General features: G+C 40.4%; 1 protein-coding gene across 1 annotated transcript; it reads right to left on the bottom strand.

Annotated features, from left to right (window-relative positions):
• Positions 1-4,552: 4,552 nt before the first annotated feature.
• Positions 4,553-21,420, bottom strand: LOC148346402 (apolipoprotein B-100-like). Its single transcript, XM_088324576.1, has 26 exons — positions 21,228-21,420; positions 21,118-21,162; positions 17,651-17,763; positions 17,429-17,574; positions 16,168-16,315; positions 15,118-15,270; positions 14,913-15,037; positions 14,757-14,842; positions 14,232-14,682; positions 14,045-14,162; positions 13,765-13,911; positions 13,461-13,672; positions 13,169-13,388; positions 12,910-13,083; positions 12,631-12,834; positions 12,385-12,552; positions 12,106-12,311; positions 11,850-12,017; positions 11,648-11,763; positions 11,375-11,576; positions 11,120-11,304; positions 10,876-11,051; positions 10,696-10,811; positions 10,294-10,619; positions 5,884-10,211; positions 4,553-5,715 (listed from the first exon to the last, which is right to left on the bottom strand). Exons 1-26 carry the CDS (start codon positions 21,280-21,282, stop codon positions 4,645-4,647), a joined length of 9,459 nt encoding a protein of 3,152 aa, XP_088180702.1. The 5' UTR covers positions 21,283-21,420; the 3' UTR covers positions 4,553-4,644.
• Between the last annotated feature and the right edge of the window lie 1,309 nt (positions 21,421-22,729).

Here is a 22,729-nt window from a genome sequence, read left to right as displayed (position 1 = left end):
GCCAGATTCCTCTCACAAAGACACTGTACTTGAATTTCTCTCTCTCTCTCTCTCTCTCTCTCTCTCTCTCTCTCTCTCTCTCTCTCTCTCTCTCTCTCTCTCTCTCTCTCTCTCTCTCTCTCTCTCTCTCTCTCTCTCTCTCTCTCTCTCTCTCTCTCTCTCTCTCTCTCTCTATCTCTTTATCTCTCGGTTGCTTTGTCTCTCTCTCTCTCTCTCTTTCTCTCTCTCTCGGTCGCTCTGTCTCTCTCTCTCTCTCTCTCTCTCTCTCTCTCTCGGTCGCTCTGTCTCTCTCTCTGTCTCTCTCTCTCTCTCTCTCTCTCGCTCTCTTTTCCACCCCGTTTTCTCCTGTTTTCTGTCTCTTTCACTCTCTGTCTCTCCTTTTCTCTTCCTTTGTTGCTCTTTGTCTATTTCTCTCTCCGTGTCTTTTAACCTCTTTTGCTTTAACTTTCTTTTTTCCTTTTCTCTCTTTTCTCTTTCTCTCTTCCTACCCTTCGCGCTTTCTTTTCTCTTTTCTCTCCTTCTGTCTTTCTATTTCTCTGTGGATTTCTTTCTCTCCCTCCCTTTCTTTTCCCCCTCTCTCACGACTTCTCTTTTTATCTCTTTCGTTTCTCACACTCTCTCCGTCTCTCTCTTTCTTTGTCCCGCCCTCTCTCCTTTTCACTCCCTCTTTCTCTTATTTCTTTATCTCTCTTTTTCTTTCTCTTTAATCTACTAGTCCGGCCCCTGATAGAATGTTTGTTCTATCGTGTGGCCCCCGAGTTCAAATGAGTTTGACACCCCTGATATAGAGCTAAAGAGAGCAAGTGAGAAAGAGAGAGAAAGAAATACAACTACAGTGTCTTTGCAAGTGGTACCTGGCTTTGGAGGCATCACGTGGATATATTTTGAACTGAATCTAATTTTTCTCTTGCGCTTCTCTCAGCGTTATTCTGGTTTGTCTTGCGCACATTTGTCCATTTTCACTTGGTTTGTGCTTAAATAAATCCCTATTTTTCACATATTTGTGTAATAACTTGGAAAGGTTTTAGGGTCTTTCTTACAAAACTTTTACTGACAAAATACATTATAGGTCTCGTTCGTCTCGTTTGCATTTGTCCGTTTCAACCGTTTTGTTCATTATGTGTTGACGTAAACCCTTTTTATTCACATGTTTGTGTAAAAAAATGGAAATGATTTAGGGCCTTTTTTTTAATAACATTTTTGACAACATTTTAAGAATACCTTGTTGGTATAATTGGTCTTGTTTGTCTCGTTGGATATGTCCGTTTCGACCATTATGATGATTATGTGCCCCAAAAAATATTTTTATTCCCATATTTGTGTAATAAATTGGTAAGGATTTAGGGCCTTTTTTACAGAACTTTTTCGGACAAAATACTTTATAGGTCTTGTTCGTCTCGTTTACATTTGTCCGTTTCAACCGCTGCGTTCATTATGTGCTAGTATAAAGCCTTTCATTTACATATTTTTGCAATAAATCGGAAAGGATTTAGGACCTTATTTTGCATAACTTTTTCAGACACAAAATGTAAAATACCTTGTTGGTCTTGTTTGTCTCGTTTGCATATGTCCATTTCAGACATTGTGTTGATCATGTGCCCCCAAAAACATTTTTATTCCCATATTTGTGTAACAAATTGGTAAGGATTTAGGGCCTTTTTTGCAGAACTTTTTCTGACTAAATGTTTAAAATACCTTGTTGGTCTTGTTTGTCTCGTTCGCATATATCCGATTCAACCATTGTGTTGATTATGTGACCCCCAAAATATTTTTATTCCCATATTTGTGTAATAAATTGGTAAGGCCTTTCTTGCAGAACTTTTTGCTGACAAAACACATTATAGGTCTTGTTCGTCTCTTTTGCATTGGTCCATTCCAACCATTGTGTTCATTATGTGCGAGTATGAAGCCTTTTCATTTACATATTTCTGCAATAAATTGGAAAGGATTTAGGGCCTTTTTTGCATTACCTTTTCCGACAAAAAAATTTAAAATACCTTGTTGGTTTTGTTTGTCTCGTTCGCATATATCCGTTTCGACCAATTTGTTGATTATGTGCCCCAAGAAATCTTTTTATTCCCGTATTTGTGTAATAAATTGGTAAGGATTTAGAGCCTTTTTTTGCAGAACTTTTTCGGACAAAATACTTCATAGGTCTTGTTCGTCTTGTTTGCATTTGTCCGTTTCAACCATTGCACTCATTATGTGCTAGTATAAAGCCTTTTCATTTGCATATATGGGAAATAAATTGGAAAGGATTTGGGGCCTTATTTTGCATAACTTTTTCAGACAAAAATATGTAAATACATTGTTGGTCTTGTTTGTCTCGTTCGCACATGTCGGTTCGACCATTGTGTTGATTATGTGCCCCCCAAAATATTTTTATTCCAATATTTGTGTAACAAATTGGTAAGGATTTAGGGCCTTTTTTGCAGAACTTTTTCAGACAAAAATTTTTAAAACACCTTGTTGGTCTTGTTTGTCTCGTTCGCACATGTCGGTTTCGACCATTGTGTTGATTATGTGCCCAAAAAAATATTTTTATCCCTATATTTGTGTAACAAATTGGTAAGGATCTAGGGCCTTTCTTGCAGAACTTTTTGCTGACAAAATACATTATAGGTCTCGTTCGTCTCGTTTGCATTGGTCCGTTTCAACCATTGTGTTCATTATGTGCTAGTATAAACCCTTTTTATTTGCATAATTGGAAAGTATTTAGGGCCTCTTTTGCTCAACACTTTCTGACAAAACAAAACATTATTGGTCTTGTTCTTTTTTTCACATTTTTCCTTTTTTGACAGTTGTGCCACATATGTTCCAGAATAAACCCATTTTTAAATTGAAATATTTGTGTAATAAATTGGAAAGGATTTGGTGGATTTTTAGTTTAGGTTTTTGCTGAACCTTTTCTGACAAAATGCAAAAAAAAATCTTAGTTGGTCTGATTAACTTTAAATTCATACATTTGTCTCGTTTTGTGAGCCAATTGAGTCAACACAAAATTAAGTGTATGTATTATATAAATCCAAACAAATTCTGGCTGAGGAATTAAAAAAATATCTAATATGCAATTTATTTAAATTGAGTTACTTTTATTAAAATGATCACATGAATTAGTGATCTATTACTTCGTAGTAAAATCATATGATACAAAAACATTGGCTAATGTTATCGAATATGGCCGACGTTGAAGGGTAAATAAATCATATCTTTTAACCTAAAAATAGACTTTCCATATGAAATTAAACCAAAGTGGCATTTTAGCATTGAAATCTTATGTCTCATTTCATCTCATCTCATTAGCTTCACCGCTTATCCTCAGTAGGGTCGCGGGGGTGCTGGAGCCCATCCCAGCAATCATCGGGCAGTGGGCAGGGGACACCCTGAACTGGTTGCCAGCCAATCGCAGGGCACACTGGGACAGACAACTCACTCGCTCATTCACACCTAGGGACAATTTGGACCGGCCAATCCACCTGAAATGCATGTCTTTGGAATGTGGGAGGAAACCGGAGTGACCGGAGGAAACCCACGCAAGCACGGGGAGAAAATACAAACTCTGCACAGGAAGTCCGGTAACTGGATTTGAACCAACACAGGAGGTTCCCAAGACCTTAGAACTGTGCCGCACACGCGCTAACCACTGCGCCGCCGTGCTGCCCCGAAATCTTATGTGTGATATTTAATTTTAGCAATGAGCTAATATGTGTTAACTGTGTTGAACATTGATTACGTTTTAAAACACTGCCCCTTAGTGGACGGAGGTATGTTTTCCTATACTTTTTTAATGACCTTTTCTTTTTTGGGGTTATTTTTACTACAATTGACTTCCTTTTTTGGGGTTTGTTTATTTATTGTGTTTTTTTTTTTTTACTAAAGCTAAAAAAATCTTTTGCAGGCCCATTCTATATTTTAAAAAAGAAATAGAATTGTGCATGGGAACTAAAAAAATGCTAGTTTAGCATATTGGTATACGGTAAAAGTCAAATGTCTAATATTTGATTTTAGGAATGAGCTAAATTGTGTTAGGTTAGGTTTTAAAACACTGCCCCTCGGAGGTATAATAGTGAAAACTCAATCACGGGCTCTCTGTATTTACAGTTATATCTATTAATTTTAAAATTTTGCTTACTGTTTATTTATTTCCACCTACAGATATGTTTTGAGTTTTTATTACAATTACTTTAGCTATATTCCTAGTTTTATTTAATTGTAATTACTATTTAGAAAACGTCTCACTCTGTTTTAACAAATATCAAAAAAAGTATTATTTTTAAAAAAAAAATGTTGTATTTGAACTTAAATAGGTTGGTTAGCATACTTTTATCTTATTTGTTGTTACAGTTGTCCTTAAATGTAAATGTGGACATGAATGCTAAAATAGTGGCTATTTTTTTTCAATATTAAAAAAAACACAAATTGTATGCAGTAAAAACTGTCTTTAATAAGGGAAACAGATTTTAAATAATATAATACAACATACAAACGACTGAGGCACTGGAGGGAGCAATGTGAAACGTGTAATAAGTGTGTAATAACACAAACAGCAGCGTGGATAGATGACATTTAATATACAGTTTGGTCTTTTATTTTTAGCTCAAAGATGACAGATGTAAAAATTTCACTCGGACTGGGCAATGGGAGTTAGTTGAACTGTGAAACAAAGGGAAAAGGAACATCCAGCTCCATTTGTCCGTCAGCAACTCTTACGAATTTGTCAAAATTTTGGCTTTTCCCTCCCAGGACACTTAGGACTTTGTTTTGAAAAGCGTTGACACGTTTCAACATCAGGTCAGTCGAGGACAAGATGTCCGCTTGAAGTTGTTCGAAGGGAATTTCAGCCACGATGTTCTGAAGCTTAGTTGCCGCGGTTTTAACGTATCCGCTAATGACACGGTGGACTTCCTCGATCTGTTTGGCGATGTTAGCAAGGGTGCGGGACTCTACGGCTTCCTGGTACAAGGCGGCCACCAGGGCGGGAATCTTTGTCACGTCTGGAGAGTTGTACAACTGGAAAGACTTCTTATTCAAAGCTGAAAGATCCTGGGCGGCATCTTCGAAAGCGTCACCTCCGAGTTTTCTTGCTGTTTCTATCACATGGTCGAAAATAGTCCATAGAACATCGAAGAAGTCATTCAGGAAGTCTTCGGCGCCAGGAATAACCTGAAAGGAATCGAAAGCTACGCTCGAAACGTAAAACCCAAGCATAAAGGCTTTCTCGCTTGCCTCCTCGCAGGTATCAGCAAGAAAAGTACTAAGTTCTTGATAGACTTCCTGGCCTGACAATCTTTGAGCATAGCCTGGGACTCGGAACTTGGTCTCTCTCAAGAATGTTCCGGCAGCTTCGAGAAAAGCCTCAACCTTTTGTCTGTATTTCTTAACCATACTGATGGATTGATCTTTAACAGATATCAAAACTTCGGAGGGAGAAACTGCTGCGTAGTTGTCAACAGCCGTGTTCAGCAACACTGTACCTTGTTCCCTCACCTGTTTCAGGGAGGTTTCAAGGTGTCTGGAATATCTTCTGATTTGATCAAACAACTCATCAGATTGACTAGCGATCATTTTGTCCATTGCAGGTATGACGTTCCTTTCCAGTCCCAGCATCATCTCACGTGGCATCTCAGTGTTCCAGGATGTCAGAATATTCAGCTTCTCAGAGTTAACTACAGACAACTTCATGGCCAAGATATCAACGTCTGTCTGAGGTTCCGTCTGCAGAAGAACAAATGATGAAAAAAGTTCAAAATGTGTCAGGTTTTCCTACGTTTCTTTCTACAGAGCCACAGTGGCGAGCCCGTTGTTAGCAATGTATACTATGTTGTTATCAAAGACAATAAAGACAATTCAATTCTATTGTAATAAATTGGGACTTGTACTTACAGGGTAGCGTCCATAGAGTCTTGCTCCTGCTTGTTCCAGGTCCTTGGCCTCCATCTGAACTCCAATACGACCAGCAGATGGCAAGGACACGTAGAAAACAAATTTTTTTCCCGTATTCTCCTGCTGAAGTTGCAAGATTTCAGAGGGAAGATTTATTTTCAGAGAATTGGTGGCTGAGGTGTCCACATTCTCGAAACTCAGGATGACGGTACTGTCATGGCTGCCTTCCAAAACTGCATGTTTTACCACAAGATCTGAGACCATCTTGAAACCACTGGCAATGTCCACAACGGAGTTTGCTTGTATTTTTCCTGTCAGAAACTCAAATGCTGATGACGAGGATGCATCGAATCTGACAATGTAACCGTCTTTGTTAAGGACACTGGTGTCGCTTTTGAGAGTGATTATTGGCACTTTCATTGAAAACTCGTGGGTCAGATCTCCCACCATCCTCGTGTTCTTCACGTATTTCATCTTGGAGCTCACATCAAAGTTCTGCTGAGATGTTGTGAGGAGATAACCCAGGCCAGCGTCTTCCCAGAGTGAGATGTCTACTTTTGGTGTCCTCGTTCCATAATATGGCACGGTCATTTCAGGAATTGTTATCGGTAGCTTTAAAATATCAAGGTTGGCCTCGCCATTAGTTTGAAGGATGACGTTCATTTCAGTTTCACTATTTTCCACTTTAAAGAAATGGGAATATTTGTTTGGGTTCATTCTGGCCAACCCAGTCCAGCTGGCCTGCTGGACTTCAGTGTTGAGCGTAAGAGACATGTCATTCTGAAACTCAATTTTTTCAGGCAACTGGAATGGAAGAAAGATCTTGGTGTTTCCTTTATTCTTGGTGTCAAAGGTGAGTTCTGTAGGTTTGATCAAGGCAAGGATGGAGCTTGAAAGAGTTCCCTCAATCAGCTGCGCGTTATGGGATGCGGTGAGATCGATCTGCATGTCCTCAACCCGGGCCTGGAACTTCAGGTCCAAAACGCTGTCCTTCATCACAGGCGTTTCAGTTTCAACTTTGGCGTCGATAATCGCGTGACGGAAAATGCAGATATCCGCAACCACGTTCTGTTTGGTTTTGAAACCTTTGCAGCCCGTCGCGCCAATGAAAGTTGCTTTAGCTGTGTGGAGATCCATCACCAAGTCAATGTCGCTGTTGTGAGTTGCCTCATCTGAGAAATCCTGGATGGCGTATTTAACGTTAGCCTCGGTGTTCATTTTCAACTTGGCGGAACCTGCTTCCAGTGCCAGGTTAGTCTTTTGAGCTGATGACAAGTGGGTGAAAATATTGAGCGGCGGCATGTTCAAGTCATGTTTATAGTTTGTATTTACAGTTGCGGAAAGTCCGTCTTCCATGGCAAAGAACATATTGTTGACGAGATCGGCAGTGTACAATTCTGTGGCGATTTTCGCAGTGGTGTCACAAGAACCCTGACCGGACTGGCCATAGAATGTCACTGTTCCCTTGTGGTCGACTTTAAAACTTGACTGATCGATCTTGACATACTCGGAGAGGGTGAGTCGGCTCATCTTGGGTATAGCCAAATGTGCGTTAGCATCCACGGTAAACTGGAGAACCTTCAAAGTAGACGTGGCCTGAGAATTCAAGTTCATTTTGAACTCTGGTGTGACTGACGTCGTTGTGGTGTTCTCCAAATCGGCAGTTGTCCTGAGTTTATAATGTGGCGAGTTTATCTTAAACTCTCCGTACAGCTTTCCGAAACAAGGGATCTTGCTCATGTCTGCCACTTTTTCTTTCAGTTCCAGCATCAATGTTTCATAATCGAAGGATTGTATTTTCTGAACCATTCTCACGACATAATTCTTCATATCGTCAATCATTTGCTTGAAGTCTAAAGAGTAAAGCTCGTTCAGAAGCTCCTGAACAGGGACTGAAACCTTTTTGATCAAAGGCTGTATGTCAATTGCCCGAAGTTGGTCAAATGTAGATCGTATTTTTTCTCTCACTTGATACTGCTTCATGATTTTGACCACTTCATCCATCAGTCCTCCAATAAGCTTGTCAACCTCGTATTTGGCCAGAATTTCTTCAATTCTTATGAAAATCAAAGTGAACCTCTCAGCAATTTCATGTTGTTTCATCCAACCCATGATGGCCCCCTTGACCGATTTTAGCCAGTTGATAATTTCTTCCATAGGCAGCTTGCTTGTCAGCTTAGTCAGGACTTTCTCAACAGAGTTGAGATGTTTTCTGACATCTTGGGCAAAGACGTTGAAGTCAAAGTTTTTGATGATCTCCTTCATTTCTGATACTTTCTTCTGAATTGTCCCACTGATCTCATACTTGGTGTCGATATTGTTGAGGAATTCAATGCCGTCGTTGGTCAACATCATCGCTGTGTTTTTAAAAGCTTCAAATATTGCAGGCAGGTGTTCAACAAAGGGGATCTGGATAAAATGGCTGTCGAGGTTCTTGTCGTACTTCACAAATCCAGACACGCTGCAGTCTGGGCTGGCTTCGTTAAAGAGGTTTGTGTTGATGGCACCTTTCACAAGGATAGCCATTCTTTCTGCTTTGTTGTAGGCTTCAAATTCCTGATCAAGAGCGTGGTCGTTTACCTTGGATTTCAACTTCAGGTGAACACTTTGCTCTTGAAGACTCATGGTGCCGCTGAGCTTGTTGTCGACGTTGGTATTGATAGTGGGCAAGCCTTCGATTTCGTGAGAGGTTGAACCTCTGTACTCAAATGAATGAGTGAGAAGCAAAGGCTCAGCTCTTAAAAGGAATTTGCTATACAGCTCACCACTCTGCTTTCCGTAAAAATACACTCCACCGTTTGAGTTGACCAAGGCGTCAACGGTGAGGGAAAAGGGCTCGGCAGCAGCGTTGATCTTGCTGTCGAAACGAAGGGACTGAGATTTGTAATCGGCGAGATTGTTGATTTTTACAGTCAGGCCTGCAACCTCAATATCTGTGGCATGTGTTATTTGAGATCCCAGTAGTTTGCCGTTGGTGTTGCACTTGGTAGACAGGATCATGTCCATGAACTTAACCTCATAAGTGTGCTTGAGTTCATCCTCTGACAAGACTCCTTTCAGTGTTCCGGTCAGCTCTACGTTATAAGGCTGCGCCTTGAACCGGGCATCGTTGTTGAAGTTTATTTCCATGATCTTCAGATTATTTTTCACCATAACGGAGGCTGTGAACTTCTCCATGGTAACTGTGATGTCATGCGTGTATGAGTTTCTTGTGTCAAGGAAATTGTCCGTCTTGGTGTGAACGGTTAAAGATTTCGACGTGAGGGAAAGGGAATTTGTATTGTCCGTCCTCATTTCGTTCAATGACCCGACAATTTTACTGGATAAGATCAGGCCATCTTCACTTACTCTGAAGTTCATGGTGTTTCTTGTGTTGAGTGCCAAGATGTCGCCGTTAAAGACGCCGTTCAGGTAGACCTCAGAACTGGCAAGTTTTCCTTCAACATTGAAGTCAACTTTGTTCCCTTGAACACCTCCCTTTGTGGTGAGGGACATGGTAGCACCGTTGGTATCGAGTCCACTATGGAATATGTTCTCAAAGGTCAGTTTGTTATGCTGAGCAGTTGTGGTACAGCTGGTGGTCAGACCATTGCTGTTCAGGGCCAAAGTAGCCTTGTGGGAGGCAAGACTCGAAAGCATGTTGACAGAGGCATCGGCGTTGAGCTCCAAGCCGGAGGGATTAAGAGAGCCAGTGAGCAGAGAGTATGCTCGGTTCACTGTATCTTCAGCTGTGTTTCCTATACGCAGGCTAGCTTGAGCTTCAGAGGCTGTGAACTCAACTTGATTTTGAAGTGTTTTCTGACCAGCTTTGGTCACAGCATTGGAGACAAGGCTCAGCTTCATGTCCCTGTAGTTAAATGTTGTTTTTGTCGAGTGCTTGATGATGTCACTGTTGAAGTTAGTGTTGGACTCAATGTTAAGGTTGTTGTTAGCATATGAGGCCTTTATCTTGTTTGTTGCTTTCAGAAGTTTCGAGTTTGCCCTCAGTATGCTCTCCATTCGGAGTTCCTTCTTCGCAAGGTCAGATGAGAAGGTGTTAAGGTAAGTGGTGCTAGCTGTTACAGCTCCAACCGCCACACTTCCATCAGCGTTGATGTCTCCTAATAGCTTAACTGAATCAAGTGTGAGTTGTTTGGTGATATCCAGAGATGTCCGCACGCCCAGTGGGGTAGCGGCATGGAGGTTGTATTTTCCCGATGACGTCAAATTGTTTGAGATACCTATGGTTTCCTCCACATTAAAGCCTGACTTCAAAAACTCGTGCTCAAATGAGCCATCCATCGTGAATTTCATTTTTTTGTCATTTGTGTCTGTCAGTTCGGTAGCCCCTAAAAAAATATGAAATGTCATTATTACAATGCAATTGTTTAATTGATGAATTTTGCTTGAATATTAAATTGATTAAATTACCTTCAGTGGTGAAAGACAGAAGATTGATGGGACTGGTAGCCCAGACCTTGAACTTGGCCAAATAGTTCGGAGAGTCTACGGTATTGTTACCCGCTGACATGGTTGTCTCCCAATTGTAGTAGTTGCTGTTCACCTTAGCAGAAGCTTCCACCATACCAATAAGCGGCAGAGTGATTTCCTGCTCAGTGGGCATGGTAAATTTGGGCATTTCCATCTCCAATGGCTTGGCAGAGAAAAAAAAGTTCTCGGATGATTTGCCTCCAAGTGGCAAAGGGATTCGAATGGTGATAGAATTCTTGTTAAACCGATATCGGAATTTGCTTTCCCTGTTGAGTGGATTAAAACAAACATTCATGAGAAGACGTCTTGCTTATGAAGGAATTACATTAGTGTTTTACTTACATGTTCATGAACAGGTTATCGGGCATGGAGGGTGTTTTGACTTCTGCCATATTGTTCATCAGAGTCTTCACATAGGGGACATCGGCTGAGATTTTGTTCAACCAGATGCTGCTGGCCTAAAGAAAATTTGTTGAACATTTAAGTGAGGATCAGGCAAAGGTCTAAAATAACCAAACTCACCTCTATTCCTTTTTTTACAACGTGACTGACTTTCATGTCTGTGTTGACGATGCGGTGGTCCATTGCATCCTCAAGGAACTGTCCCACCCAGGTTGTGAGGGCTTCAGTGTAGGGAACAAGGACTTTGGTTTCAGCATTCATGTCAGACATAAACTTGACCTCAGCCACATCCTTGCCTAGATTAAGTACAGAAAACACCCTCATAAACAAGTTCATCTCTGCATGTGTGTTTTTTCGGGCATACCATATTTGAGCGTGACGGCCTGAACCGAAGAAGTCTTTGGGAGATTCAGATCACTTTTGATCTCAAAAGTGAATTCTTGGCCTTTGGTGCCACTGTCAGTCACTGTAGCAGAAAAGGTGCCATCTGTTTTCAGGGCAGGGGCTGCCAGCTGAATTTGCAGCATACCTTCAGTCATGGCTTGAAGCCTTGAAAACACGTTTTAAAATGTAAGCTTGGTGCAATTAAGGTTCTCAGAGTGCATTTTGCGTTACTCACTGGGCGCGACCAGTTAGAGTGACCTGGGGCACATTCTTGTTAGAAATCTCAAGCGAGAGGGTTTTGCCTTTGGTGCTGCTATCAGTCAGGCCAATCTTCATTCCAACTTCGACATCAAGGTCGGGTATCTGTATTTGGCTGGTGAGGAGGTTCCTGTTCCGGTTGTAGTTTACGGTGGCGGTAGCTTCAGCATCCAGATCCCCTGCGGAGAGGAGACTGGTCAGAATAAATGAGGTTTACGGTTCTTATCTTTTTTAAAACTGTTGCTTTTACCTTCAGCCTTCAGAGTCATTTTGAGGGAATCGACCTCCTGATCCTTGTCGTCCTTGAGGAGTGTGTATGCAATAGTGGCTGTGTATGCTACCTTGGATTCAATGTCGACTCCAAACCTGAGGACAAAGATTGAATTTATTTGATGGACCCAACAGTAAATAAATACCTTTAAAAAAACAATATTATTCCATTTTCATCTCACAATGTTTCTCCAGCCAGAGGGAAGTAAGGCGTGTGGGTTCTACCACGGACATCAGCGCTAAGTCTTTCTGTGCAGTACTTAAATCCATAGAGGGAGCCGCAGTTCACGCTTCCCAGATTGTGTGGGATTAAGTACATCTTGCCATTGCCCACAATCATCACTTGATTGCTGTATGAAAAAAACAAGAGAGGTTTGAAGGACAAACAATTGAAAGACCAAACATACCTGTGATGAGTTTGTGGTGATCGGGTTTTACCTGACTCTCAAAAGTTTCATGTTGCCTTGTGCAGCCGGGATGGAGAGTTTGACCTGGTTTGACTCCATTGATAGCTTGGCATTGAGCACACTTTCGTGGTACAAGCTAGTGTGCATCTCGACAGAAGAGACACCAAACTCCGGGACGTGAACGCCCATCTGGGTCACAAACTCAACGCCGACGGATGGCTTGAATAACAGCTCGTTCTATGTTCAAATGGAGAAAATAGAATCACGATACAGACCATCACATGGTTGGAATACAAGTGAGAGAATATACCAATTTGGGGGAAATGTTGAGTCCTCCCTTAGCTCCAGGTGTGAAGATGCCAGATAGTGAAAAGGTCAGGGGCAAGCCAGTAGCAGTTGGAAGGACAAATTTGTTATCCATGAACATGTAATGGATAAATAGCTCATTGTCTGTGCCAGACAGCAGATTGGACACAACCTGATAAAAAAGAAAAGAAAATTACATTGAAATATTTTTACGTGCGTTAAATGTGATGAGATGATGATGATGAACAACCTTGCTTGGGATAATCTTGAAGAAGATCTCAGCATACATTTTAGCGTTATCCACAATGAACTTCAAATCGTTAGTCTTGATGTAGCCAAGCTCTGTTCCCAGAATCCTCAGGTAGGCCAGGGCCTCTGGAGATTCCTGATTCTGCAAATCTCTGACCAGCTTGTTGAAATTGCGAGCAATTTCCTGCATGAGATCTTCAGGAGCCTCGGGGGCAAATATTAGGGATCGTTAAATAGTGATGTTAAGACATGGAAAGGAAGCAATTTGAATTTCAAATACCTTATGTCCTTTTGGTGTTAAGGTAACAACCCACTTATCAAAAGCTTCTATCAGCTTGATTGGCATCTTATTGTCAGCCCAGTACAGAGTCTTGGACAATGTGTCAGGAAAGAACCCGTTCTTTCCAAATAAAGCTTCGATAGAGGGCTCTGATCCTTTACCTTCGAGTCCAAGCTATCAGCATCAAAAAGTTTCATAATACATTATTATTTTTAATTTGAATGACTTTGCCAAATTGTGACCTTCAATTTGTACACACCTCCCACATGTCAAGGTTGTAGCCAAAGATTTTCAGGGTCGATTCCAGCATGACTTCTCTGGGCATCTGGTTGCTCGGGTCAAAGATAACATTTCCCTGAATATTAGCTTGCATATTTTTAAGCTTCAAGCCGAGGTCGTAGTTGCGAGACTTTGTTGCGTAGTCGTTGTGTGTGTCCACTTCATCGACCTGAAGGGCGTCTGTAATCTTCATGCCAAGTCTGAGGCAAAAAAAATGATCTTAATTCGCAAAACTTATCCGGATGTTTATTTTTCTCCAGAATATATCTTACTTCTGGGTCACAGGGTCATCAGATGAGATGATGTTGTAGATGTGGGAGGACACAAAAGATTTCACCTGCTCGTTCTGCTCCTGTTTGAGGAGCTTCTTCACCATCTCAATGTCACTATTTTGGGGATTTCTCATTAAAATCAGGTAAGCTGCAAGGCGTTTTTGCACAGCACCCTTTGGATACTGGCAGACTCTCTGGAGATTAGAGCGAACCTGTATAGAGAATTCAGGTTAACCAGCACATTCGGTGCAATGGGCCGAGGAGGACGGCCGGTGCGGGCGTCGTGGTGAGAGGTGCCGTTTACCTCATCCGTCAAAGACATGCGTCTGAGAGCCTGGATGGCGGCGAGCTGGACAGCAAGGGTGGTTGCAGGCTGCCTCATGCATTTCGTCAGGGTGTTCTTAATGTTGGGGTCAGCACGTTCCATCACATCGCCAATGTTACCTACAACCTGGATTGGTGTGCAAAAGCTTTACATTAAAACACATCTGGTATATGATTCCTTAAATACTTCTAAAGGGTAAAGAGATTTCAAAACTCATAACCCTAAATGTAATCAGGATTTGAGGAATTTGATTACTCACCCTCAAAGTCAGGAAGGTCTGGTCTTTCTCCCCAGGGCAATCTGGGCCCAGAAGAGAAGCCAAAAAGTCGGAAACAGCAGTGATCTCTGGAGTGATTTTCCCCTCAGCCTGGTAGAGCCTAGTGACAAACTTTGGTGTTAGATGCAGGAATCAACCACTACTGATATTGCTGCTTATGTATGTATACCTCCTGGTTGCATGACTTAAGGCATACATAATGGGCTTGCTCTTTTTGCTCTCAGCAATGGCCAGGATTTCTCTGATCATAAGGGATGAGGGATTTGGCAAAAGGGCCAGGGCGTAGACTGCTGCGTCGACTTCTAAAGAAGATTTCTCGAAGGTGCTCAGAACTTTTACGATTGCACTGGTGCATTCTTGAGTACCGCACTGAACCAGAGCTTGCATTGTCAGGGAGTTGGACATATCCATCATCTCAAGTACCGCAGAGTGCAGGACATTAGCTTTCAGGCCTCGTAGCTCAGACACTAGTTTGTGGAAGAGCGAAGCGCGTTGGTTGCCTTTAGTGGTCTGCGACAGCATTTTCAGCTGCTGCAATGTGGTTGTCGCGGCATCTTTTGTTTGCACAGGTGACTTGTCTTCAACAAAGTCCATCGACAAGTGTCGGAGGAGGGTCGTATCTGTTTAGAAAACGTCTCGACGATCAGTCAACTGAAACTCACTGTAAAGATTCAATTCCAATCCAAACACGAACCGTAATCAAAGACTCTATCGTTGATCTTGTTGGTCTCCTTCAGAGTCACAGTTTGCTTCACCACAGAAGAAATTCCGTATTCGTTCCTTTAGAGGACACACAGTGATATTAATTCCGTAAAACAGCAGTAAGCCGATTTTGTGGGGTTCCACCTACTTGTGGGAGAGAGGCAGGAACAGGTGCTTCTCGGTACAAGTTCCGCTGGTCATATGCTTCTTTTGGTTGTCAAATTTGTAGTTGCAAGTCTGTTGGCTGCTGATCAACTTGGACAAAGGAGAGTGCTGAAAGCGGAGAGACTCGGTAGAGTAAGACACCACCAGGCGCTAGTTGGCGATAAGAAAGTAGCGTCAAGATTTTTTACAATTCCTGAGAGGAGAGCCAGGGGACTGGTGGTCTGTTTGTTGGCACTGAAGCCGTCACATTTGGAAAGATCCCGGCTGACGGTCACGTCCGTGGCAATGTCTCCTCTGGCGTTGACTGTGAAGTCGGTGTCGCAGACACCATACACAGTGGGCTGGAAAAAATATCAAAGTCATTCAATTCTTACCTAAGACATTCATTTATTTTTTTTCCACTCTTATCCTCCCAAGGGTCAGTGGTTCTGGATCCCATCCCTGCTGACAAACAGGCAGTGGACAGGGGACATGGGGGTACACGGAGTCAGACAACCTTTCACACACTCACTCAAACCCAGAGATAACTTGGATGTGCCAGTCAAACTCCCGTGCATGTGTTTTGGAAATGGGTTTGAAGTGCCCAAAGAAAAGCCCACACAGCGAGGCCAGTAGCTAGAATTAAACCTGGGACTTCTGAACTATGAGGCGGACGTGCTAACCAGTCATCCAACGAGCCACCATATAGCAATCTGCCCAGTCTAGAGGACATTGCAGGCTTGTGCTACCGCAGCAGAGCCTTCCTACTGCCTATCTATTCTATAAGTCTTTTTAATCGTACCTTTTGTAGTTAAAGTATTTTATTTGGAATAACACGTTTAATCTTCTTGTTAATAATGTACACAAAACAGTGTACAATATTTTGTTTTTTGATTTAGAAAGTCTGTTGAGTAGTTCTGTCCTTGTGACTCATAGCGTCCGAATGAGGTGAAATTAAAAAGTCTAAAAACTAATCCGGTCTTAGGAAGGGCAAGGGTGAACATGTTTTTTGGTTTCACAGCAATCTCCTCGAAACAGATTGCCAAATCAATACACCAGATTAAGGCCTGTTATATGAGCGAGTGATGCCCTGATCGAGATAGAGCTATCTAGGACTTTGTCCCGCTCTGTGACGTGGGAACACCGAGTGACCCTAGGACTGTTCCAGATGATATACTCATTGCGTAATGCGTCCTATGGTACGATGACTCTTCAGAACCGTGATCTGTTTTTGAAAGGCGAGCAGTTTGTTTTTTTACCATTCTGTTGTTTTTCTCTTGCTCCGCGACAGGAACGAGGAGCGAGGAGACAATTCCTCGCTTGATGTTCAAGATGTTGACCGGTTCGTCGTTTTCGGGGAAGAGTTTCACAATGGTGTGTTGTTCGACCATCACCTTCAGTGGGTTCCTGATGACATAATAATAATAATAGTTTTTAATTATATTATTGTATTTTCGGTCTGCAGAAATCAGTTTTAAGTGATAAAAAACTTTTAGCTTTATGTCTCGACTTCAGAAAAGACCTTTGGTTGTGAAGTAGTTCATAACAAATGACATATTTTGTTATGTAGCTCAGACACAGACCCATGCATTGAAAAAAAAAAAAATCAAACATTTTTTGTTAACAGATAATTTTGATATTTTTGTGATTATTTTTCTTCTTTAAAATTGTATCATTTCACGATTTTTTACATATTTATTATTATATGTTTATCTGATTTTATAAATAAAAGTACAGCGGCACGCATTAAGAAAAAAGTTGCAGGAAAAACATTTGTAAAATTAAAAAATATATATATATCAAATGGAATTATTTTTGCTTGAATTATTATCCTGTTTTTTTATTTTTAGAGATTTTTCTTGACATTTATTTTTCGTTTCAGGCATGTTGCAACAAGCATCATAAAAATAAAATCAAGCCCTATATTTCTCCCATTTTATTATTATTTTTTTAAGACGTTGAAAATAATAATAATAATAATAATAATAAAATGGGAAAAATGTGCATTACTATTTATGAAAAATGAATAATAAATCCCCAATTATTTTATCATTTTATTGTTTTTTGTTGGTGTTTGTTTTATATATATATATATATATATATATATATATATATATATATATATATATATATATATATACTTAAGTTTGGAGGGAAAAAAATCCTAAAATAAAAAAATACCAAGAAAGGAATGAGCCAAATTACCTTTCATTGGAAAAAGACATACATCACATAAAGAAATCAATTAATGGTAATTTATTTTCCTATTATATTAACATTATTCTTCTTTCTATTATATGTTTTAAAATGCGGAGCTCCAATCTATCAAAATTGACTAAAAATACAAAAAAAATAGCAAATTCATATTTGAAAAGTGAGCATTTTTTCATTCAATTGTATTGCCAATCAATATACTAATTACGGTAGTTGTTTTTCTGTTGATATATTTATTAAAAACCCAAAATTTAAATGAGCTTGTTTTTTTTTTTTAGTTTTTAAGCTGGGCAGGCATGGACTGACTTTTCCATGGCAGCTTTGAAGGCCTGATCTCCAGCAGCAGGACGGTACAGCACGTTCTTGTCCTCATCAACATCAAAGATCTCGCTCAGAGAACATTTTGGGGTACGGATGATGAAGCTGCAGGTCTGGGGCACTTCAAGCTCAACCTGTAGAGTCCACAAAACCCTTATTAGGTCACTTTTCTCATTTTTTTCAGGACTCTTTAAGGACCACCAGACGTACTTGACAGGAGACTTTGTGGCCACTCTTGTTGTCGGTGGCTCCAGGAACCCCGTTGAAGACCTCGGCTTCATAGTCATACGTGAAGCGTCGAAAGTGCCTAAACCTCTTGGCCACTGAGAGAGATCCAAAACAAGACCTGCATTTAATTTTGACTCTAAAACATTGACGTGAATCGAATAGAGATCGTTATAGGAGACGCCATACAAGAAAACCTTACAGACAACCCGAAAAATCATGGGCTGTTCTCTGCCCAGTCTAGATGTCATTGTTTAAGATTGTGACTAAAGTATGTTATAATGAACTAGGAATTTCTGTTTTTAGAAAGCTTTTAAATAACACGAATAAATTATAGTCCCGATTTTCCAGACCCTCTAAGCCAGGGGTGTCAAACTCATTTTAACTCTGGGGCCACACGATAGAACAGACATTCTGTTGGGGGGCGAGCTAGTAGATTAAAGAGAAAGAAAAAGAGACATAAAGAAATAAGAGAAAGAGGGAGGGAAAAGGAGAAAGGGCAGGACAAAGAAAGAAAAAGAGAGAGAAGGAGAAGGAGAGAGAGAGAGAGAGAGAGAGAGAGAGAGAGAGAGAGAGAGAGAGAGAGAGATACAAGTACAGTGTCTTTGTGAGAGGCACCTGGCTTTGGCCACATCAAGTTGACATATTACAAGCTGCAGCTTGTTTTTCTCTTGCGCTTCTCCGAGTGTTGTCTCGCGGGCCTGAATTGGCCCGCGGGCCACCTGTTTGACACCTGTGCTCCAAGCCTTTTTTAAACATAAGAGATCCCCACAGAGAGTCATCAACACAACTCGAAAAATCATCGGCTGCTCCCTGCCTAATCCAGAGGACAATACTGGTTAACGCTACTGCTGACCGAGACTGTTAAGTATGAAATAAACCCATGTTTTAAAAAAAACTTTTTTAACAACCCTTGCGTGAAAAAAATAAATAAAATTGTGTCTGGGTCTTTTTGTTGAATAAAACTCAAAATTTGGGTCATTCTGTGTTTTAAGAGTGTGCAGAGTCATCAATACTGCCCGAATACTGTAAATCATTGGCTTCTTTCTGCCCAATTCTACATAAATTATCTTGTAAATATTGCCTATTTATCCTGCTGTTCCTTTTTATTTTATTTTACCCAGACTGTTTAGTATCAAATTACGCATTTTTGTTGGGGAAGGGTGTATTACAAATAAAAATGCTCTTTTTAGCCAAAGTCTTTTGCACAAAAAAGATTACAAAATTATTTTGGGGGTAATTTCTGCAACATAACTCCGTCAAATCGACACAAATACAGGGGTGGTCCATTTTTGACCCAAACTGAGGATATCTTTTCTCTGAGTATGTAGAGTCATCAACACATCCCAGAAAATCACCGGCTGCTCACTACCCAGTCCAGAGGGTCATTTCTATGAATCAATTGATACTATTGTCCCGGGATCGATACTGCCGTGCCCTTTGAACTGGCACTATCCTAATTTTAGTGTGTTGGAAGATTGTACATACATTATAACCTACTATACAATTCTGGAGGTATTTCAGTTGTCTTGTGGACATTTTTATACAGTATTTACATTTTCACTACATTGCTGATTTGGGGGATTTTGACTCAACTGACCTGTTCTCAAACAGTTGTTGAAGAATGTTTTTATTTTTTTACACTGTGAAAGTTTTTTACAGTACATGATATTGTTTAAACAATTTGCACTTTCTGGCTTTTTTTCTTCTGCAAAGAATTGTCAAGTTGTCAGTGTTATATTTGTATTTTCGTTATATTGCCGCTTTTCTTGGTTTGACTCTCTTTTTTTCCCAAACAGTTATAATAGAAATACTATTTTTTTATACTGTTAAACTTGGCATCTTTGTTAAATTAATAAACGATAAAACATTTTCAGGGCCTAAAATAATTGTGCTGTGTTTATAGTCGTTTAAAAATAGCACAAGTATCGATCGACTTTTACCCTGTATTTACTCTGATCGGATCGATACCAAAATTTTAAGTATCGCACACCCCTAACAACTACTATCTATCTAATTTATCTATCTATCTATCTATCTATCTATCTATCTATCTATCTATCTATCTATCTATCTATCTATCTATCTATCTATCTATCTATCTATCTATCTATCTATCTATCTATCTATCTATCTATCTATCTATCTATCTATCTATCTATCTATCTATCTATCTATCTATCTATCTATCTATCTATCCATCTATCTGTCTATCTGTCTATCTATCCATCTATCTATCCTTCTATGTTCCCTGGTCATATCCCTCGAGAGGCGTGACCAACAGCAAGACAAACACATACAAAAAAAGAAAATACAAAAGGGACTCTTCTGTTCAACAGCCGAACCCGACAGCTCTTACTGGTTTACCCCTGCTGCATCATACGGGTGCCATGCCCATCCCTTAGAACGCATCCAAACATCCCACTACTTTTACATTTTACTATTCTTTTTTTTTCTTAATTTTTACGTATTTTATTGCACGTTTTATTTCGGATTACAAGCTCTTATTTGATTGTGAACAATGTACACAGCAATATAGAATAGAATAAAATGTATTGTGAAAAATATTTAGAAGTGTAATTAAAACTCCTTAAGGTGTCAAAAAAAAACAAGCAATATTAAACAATAATATGCATATAAAAAGAATCCCTTGTCATTATTGAGCATTTCCATCTAAGTATTTTTTAGAATTGAGAGTGATTATTGATATATTGATGTATAGCACAAGTATCAAACAGGTGGCCCGGGGCCAAATCAGGCCCGCTAAGGGATTGAATCCGGCCCGCAAGACAACACTCAGAGAAGTGCAAGAGAAAAATAAGCTGCAGGTTGTAAAATGTCAACTTGATGTTGCCAAAGCCAGGTGCCTCGAACAAAGACACTGTACTTGTATTTCTCTCTCTTTCTCTCTCTCTCTCTCTCTTTTCCACCCCTTTTCTCCCACTCCTTCTCTATCTCTTTCACTCTCGGTGTCTCTCTTTTTTCTTTGTTGCTCTTTGTCCCTCTGTGTCTTTTAACCTCTTTTGCTCTCACTTCCTATTTTCCTTTTCTCTCTTTTCTCTTTCTCTCTTCCTACCCTTCGCGCTTTCTTTTCTCTTTTCTCTCCTTCTGTCTTTCTATTTCTCTTTGGATTTCTTTCTTCCTCTCCCTTTCTTTTCCCCCTCTCTCACAACTCTTTTTCTTTTGTGTCTCACGCTCTCTCCTTCTTTCTCTTTATCTTTCTTTGTCCCGCCCTCTCTCCTTTCCCCCCCCTCTTGCTCTTATTTCTTTATCTCTCTTTTTCTTTCTCTTTAATCCACTAGTCCGGCCCCCGGCAGAATGTTTGTTCTATCTTGTGCCCCCCCCTGAGTTAAAATGAGTTTGACACCCCTGATAAATAGGGTAGAAACTGTTTTACCCAATCAATGACAACAAAAATAATTCAAATTAAAAAAAAAGAAGAAGAAACTTACAAAAGCAAGTCGGAGATTGTTCATCCACGCTTCCTACATCTTGCTCTAAAAAGAAAAACAGATTTACGCATTGAAAAATAAACAAGAAATATGGGAAGGAATGTACTCACGGGCTAGGGCGCACGTGCCCAGCAGCAAGAGCAGGCAAATCCCGGTACGTCCCATTTTGGGCTTGGCACCTCGGCAGCCTGGACAAAAATAGGGAGTCTTCTTCTTCGGGTGAAGACTAAACCCCGGCGCTTTATTACGAAGCTTTTATACGGCCGCCGTGGCTCGGGATGTGATTATAGGGACTGGCGAATGTGTTGCCCCGGTTCCAAAGTCTGAGCAGAACTTGTGGCAGGCCAAAGGTAAAATGATTCACGAACTAAGACATGATGTCAGCACTGGGTGGGGGCCCATCACTGGGATCCCGGTGAACATTTGAGGCAGGGGACCTCGACTGGTGGAACTTCAGGACCCGCCATCTCACCCTAAGAGCAGGCTGAAGACCCAAAATTTAAAAAGACTTATATTTTGAAAACAAAACTACCGGCAAAAAGCAGGACGACTTTGTGTCATAATGTTTTGTTCGATGTGCAATGAGCGCAAAAAGCTCTGAAACCGGCAGGGTTGGGTAGGGTTACTTTAACTTGATTACTTTCCATTACCTTTGGATGACTCCAATACCAAATATGCTAATAAAAGACAAAAGAAACTAAATATGAATCAAATGAGTAAATTTTGTGCAGGCTTGGGGAGTAACGGAATACACGGAACAGCAAAAATGATGTTGGCAAGCTGTTTGGATTTATTTTCATTTTGTTTCCGTCGCATTTAATGTTCGTTTTGCCGGAGATCAAAGAGATCAAAGCCAGGAGAGAAAGCTTACCACGTGTTGGGAGTCATCATTTGATTCATATTTAGTTTCTTTTGTCTTTTATTAGCATATTTGGTATTGGAGTCATCCAAAAGTAATTGAAAGTAATCTAGTTAAAGTAACCCTACCCAACCCTGGAAACCGGGGTGTCAAACATGCGTCCCGCAGGACAAATCGGGCCCGGCAACTGATTGAATCCGGTCCACGAGACATCGCTGAGAGAAGCAAACAAGAAAAACGAGCTGTAGTTTGAAATATCTCCACTTGATGTTACCAAAGCCAGGCGTCACTCACAAAGTGCCTGTAGCTTTATATTTTCTCCTTTTTTGTTTCTTTCTTTTGTCATTTATTTCCCTCTCTCTTTTTCTTTCTTTCTCTCACTGTTTTTCTTCTCTTTATCCCTCTTTTTCCTTCTGTCTTTTCCTCTCTTTCTCCCTTTCTCATTTCTAACTCTGTCTCTCTCTTTCCCCTCTTTCTCTGTCTCTCTCTCTCTCTCTCTCTCTCTCACTCTTTTCTTTCTATGTTTTCTCTGGGGTTTTTTCTCTCTCTCCTTTTTTCTTATTTTCTATTCCCTTTGTCCGTCTTTGTCCCTTTCTTGTTTTCATTCGCTCTCTCATTTTTTCTTTTCCCTTTTTCTTTCTCCCTTTCTTGTTTTCATTCTCTTTCTCTTGCTCTGTCACTCTCTCACGTTCACTCTCTTTCTTTTCTTTATTCTTTCTTTCCTTTTCTCTCTCTTTTTCTCCTTCACTATCC

Source organism: Urocampus carinirostris, chromosome 20 (assembly GCF_059441175.1).
Source record: "Urocampus carinirostris isolate Australia breed hairy pipefish chromosome 20, RoL_Ucar_1.0, whole genome shotgun sequence".
NCBI classification, from domain to species: Eukaryota; Metazoa; Chordata; class Actinopteri; order Syngnathiformes; family Syngnathidae; genus Urocampus; species Urocampus carinirostris.
This window is presented reverse-complemented; position numbering and strand designations above follow the sequence as displayed.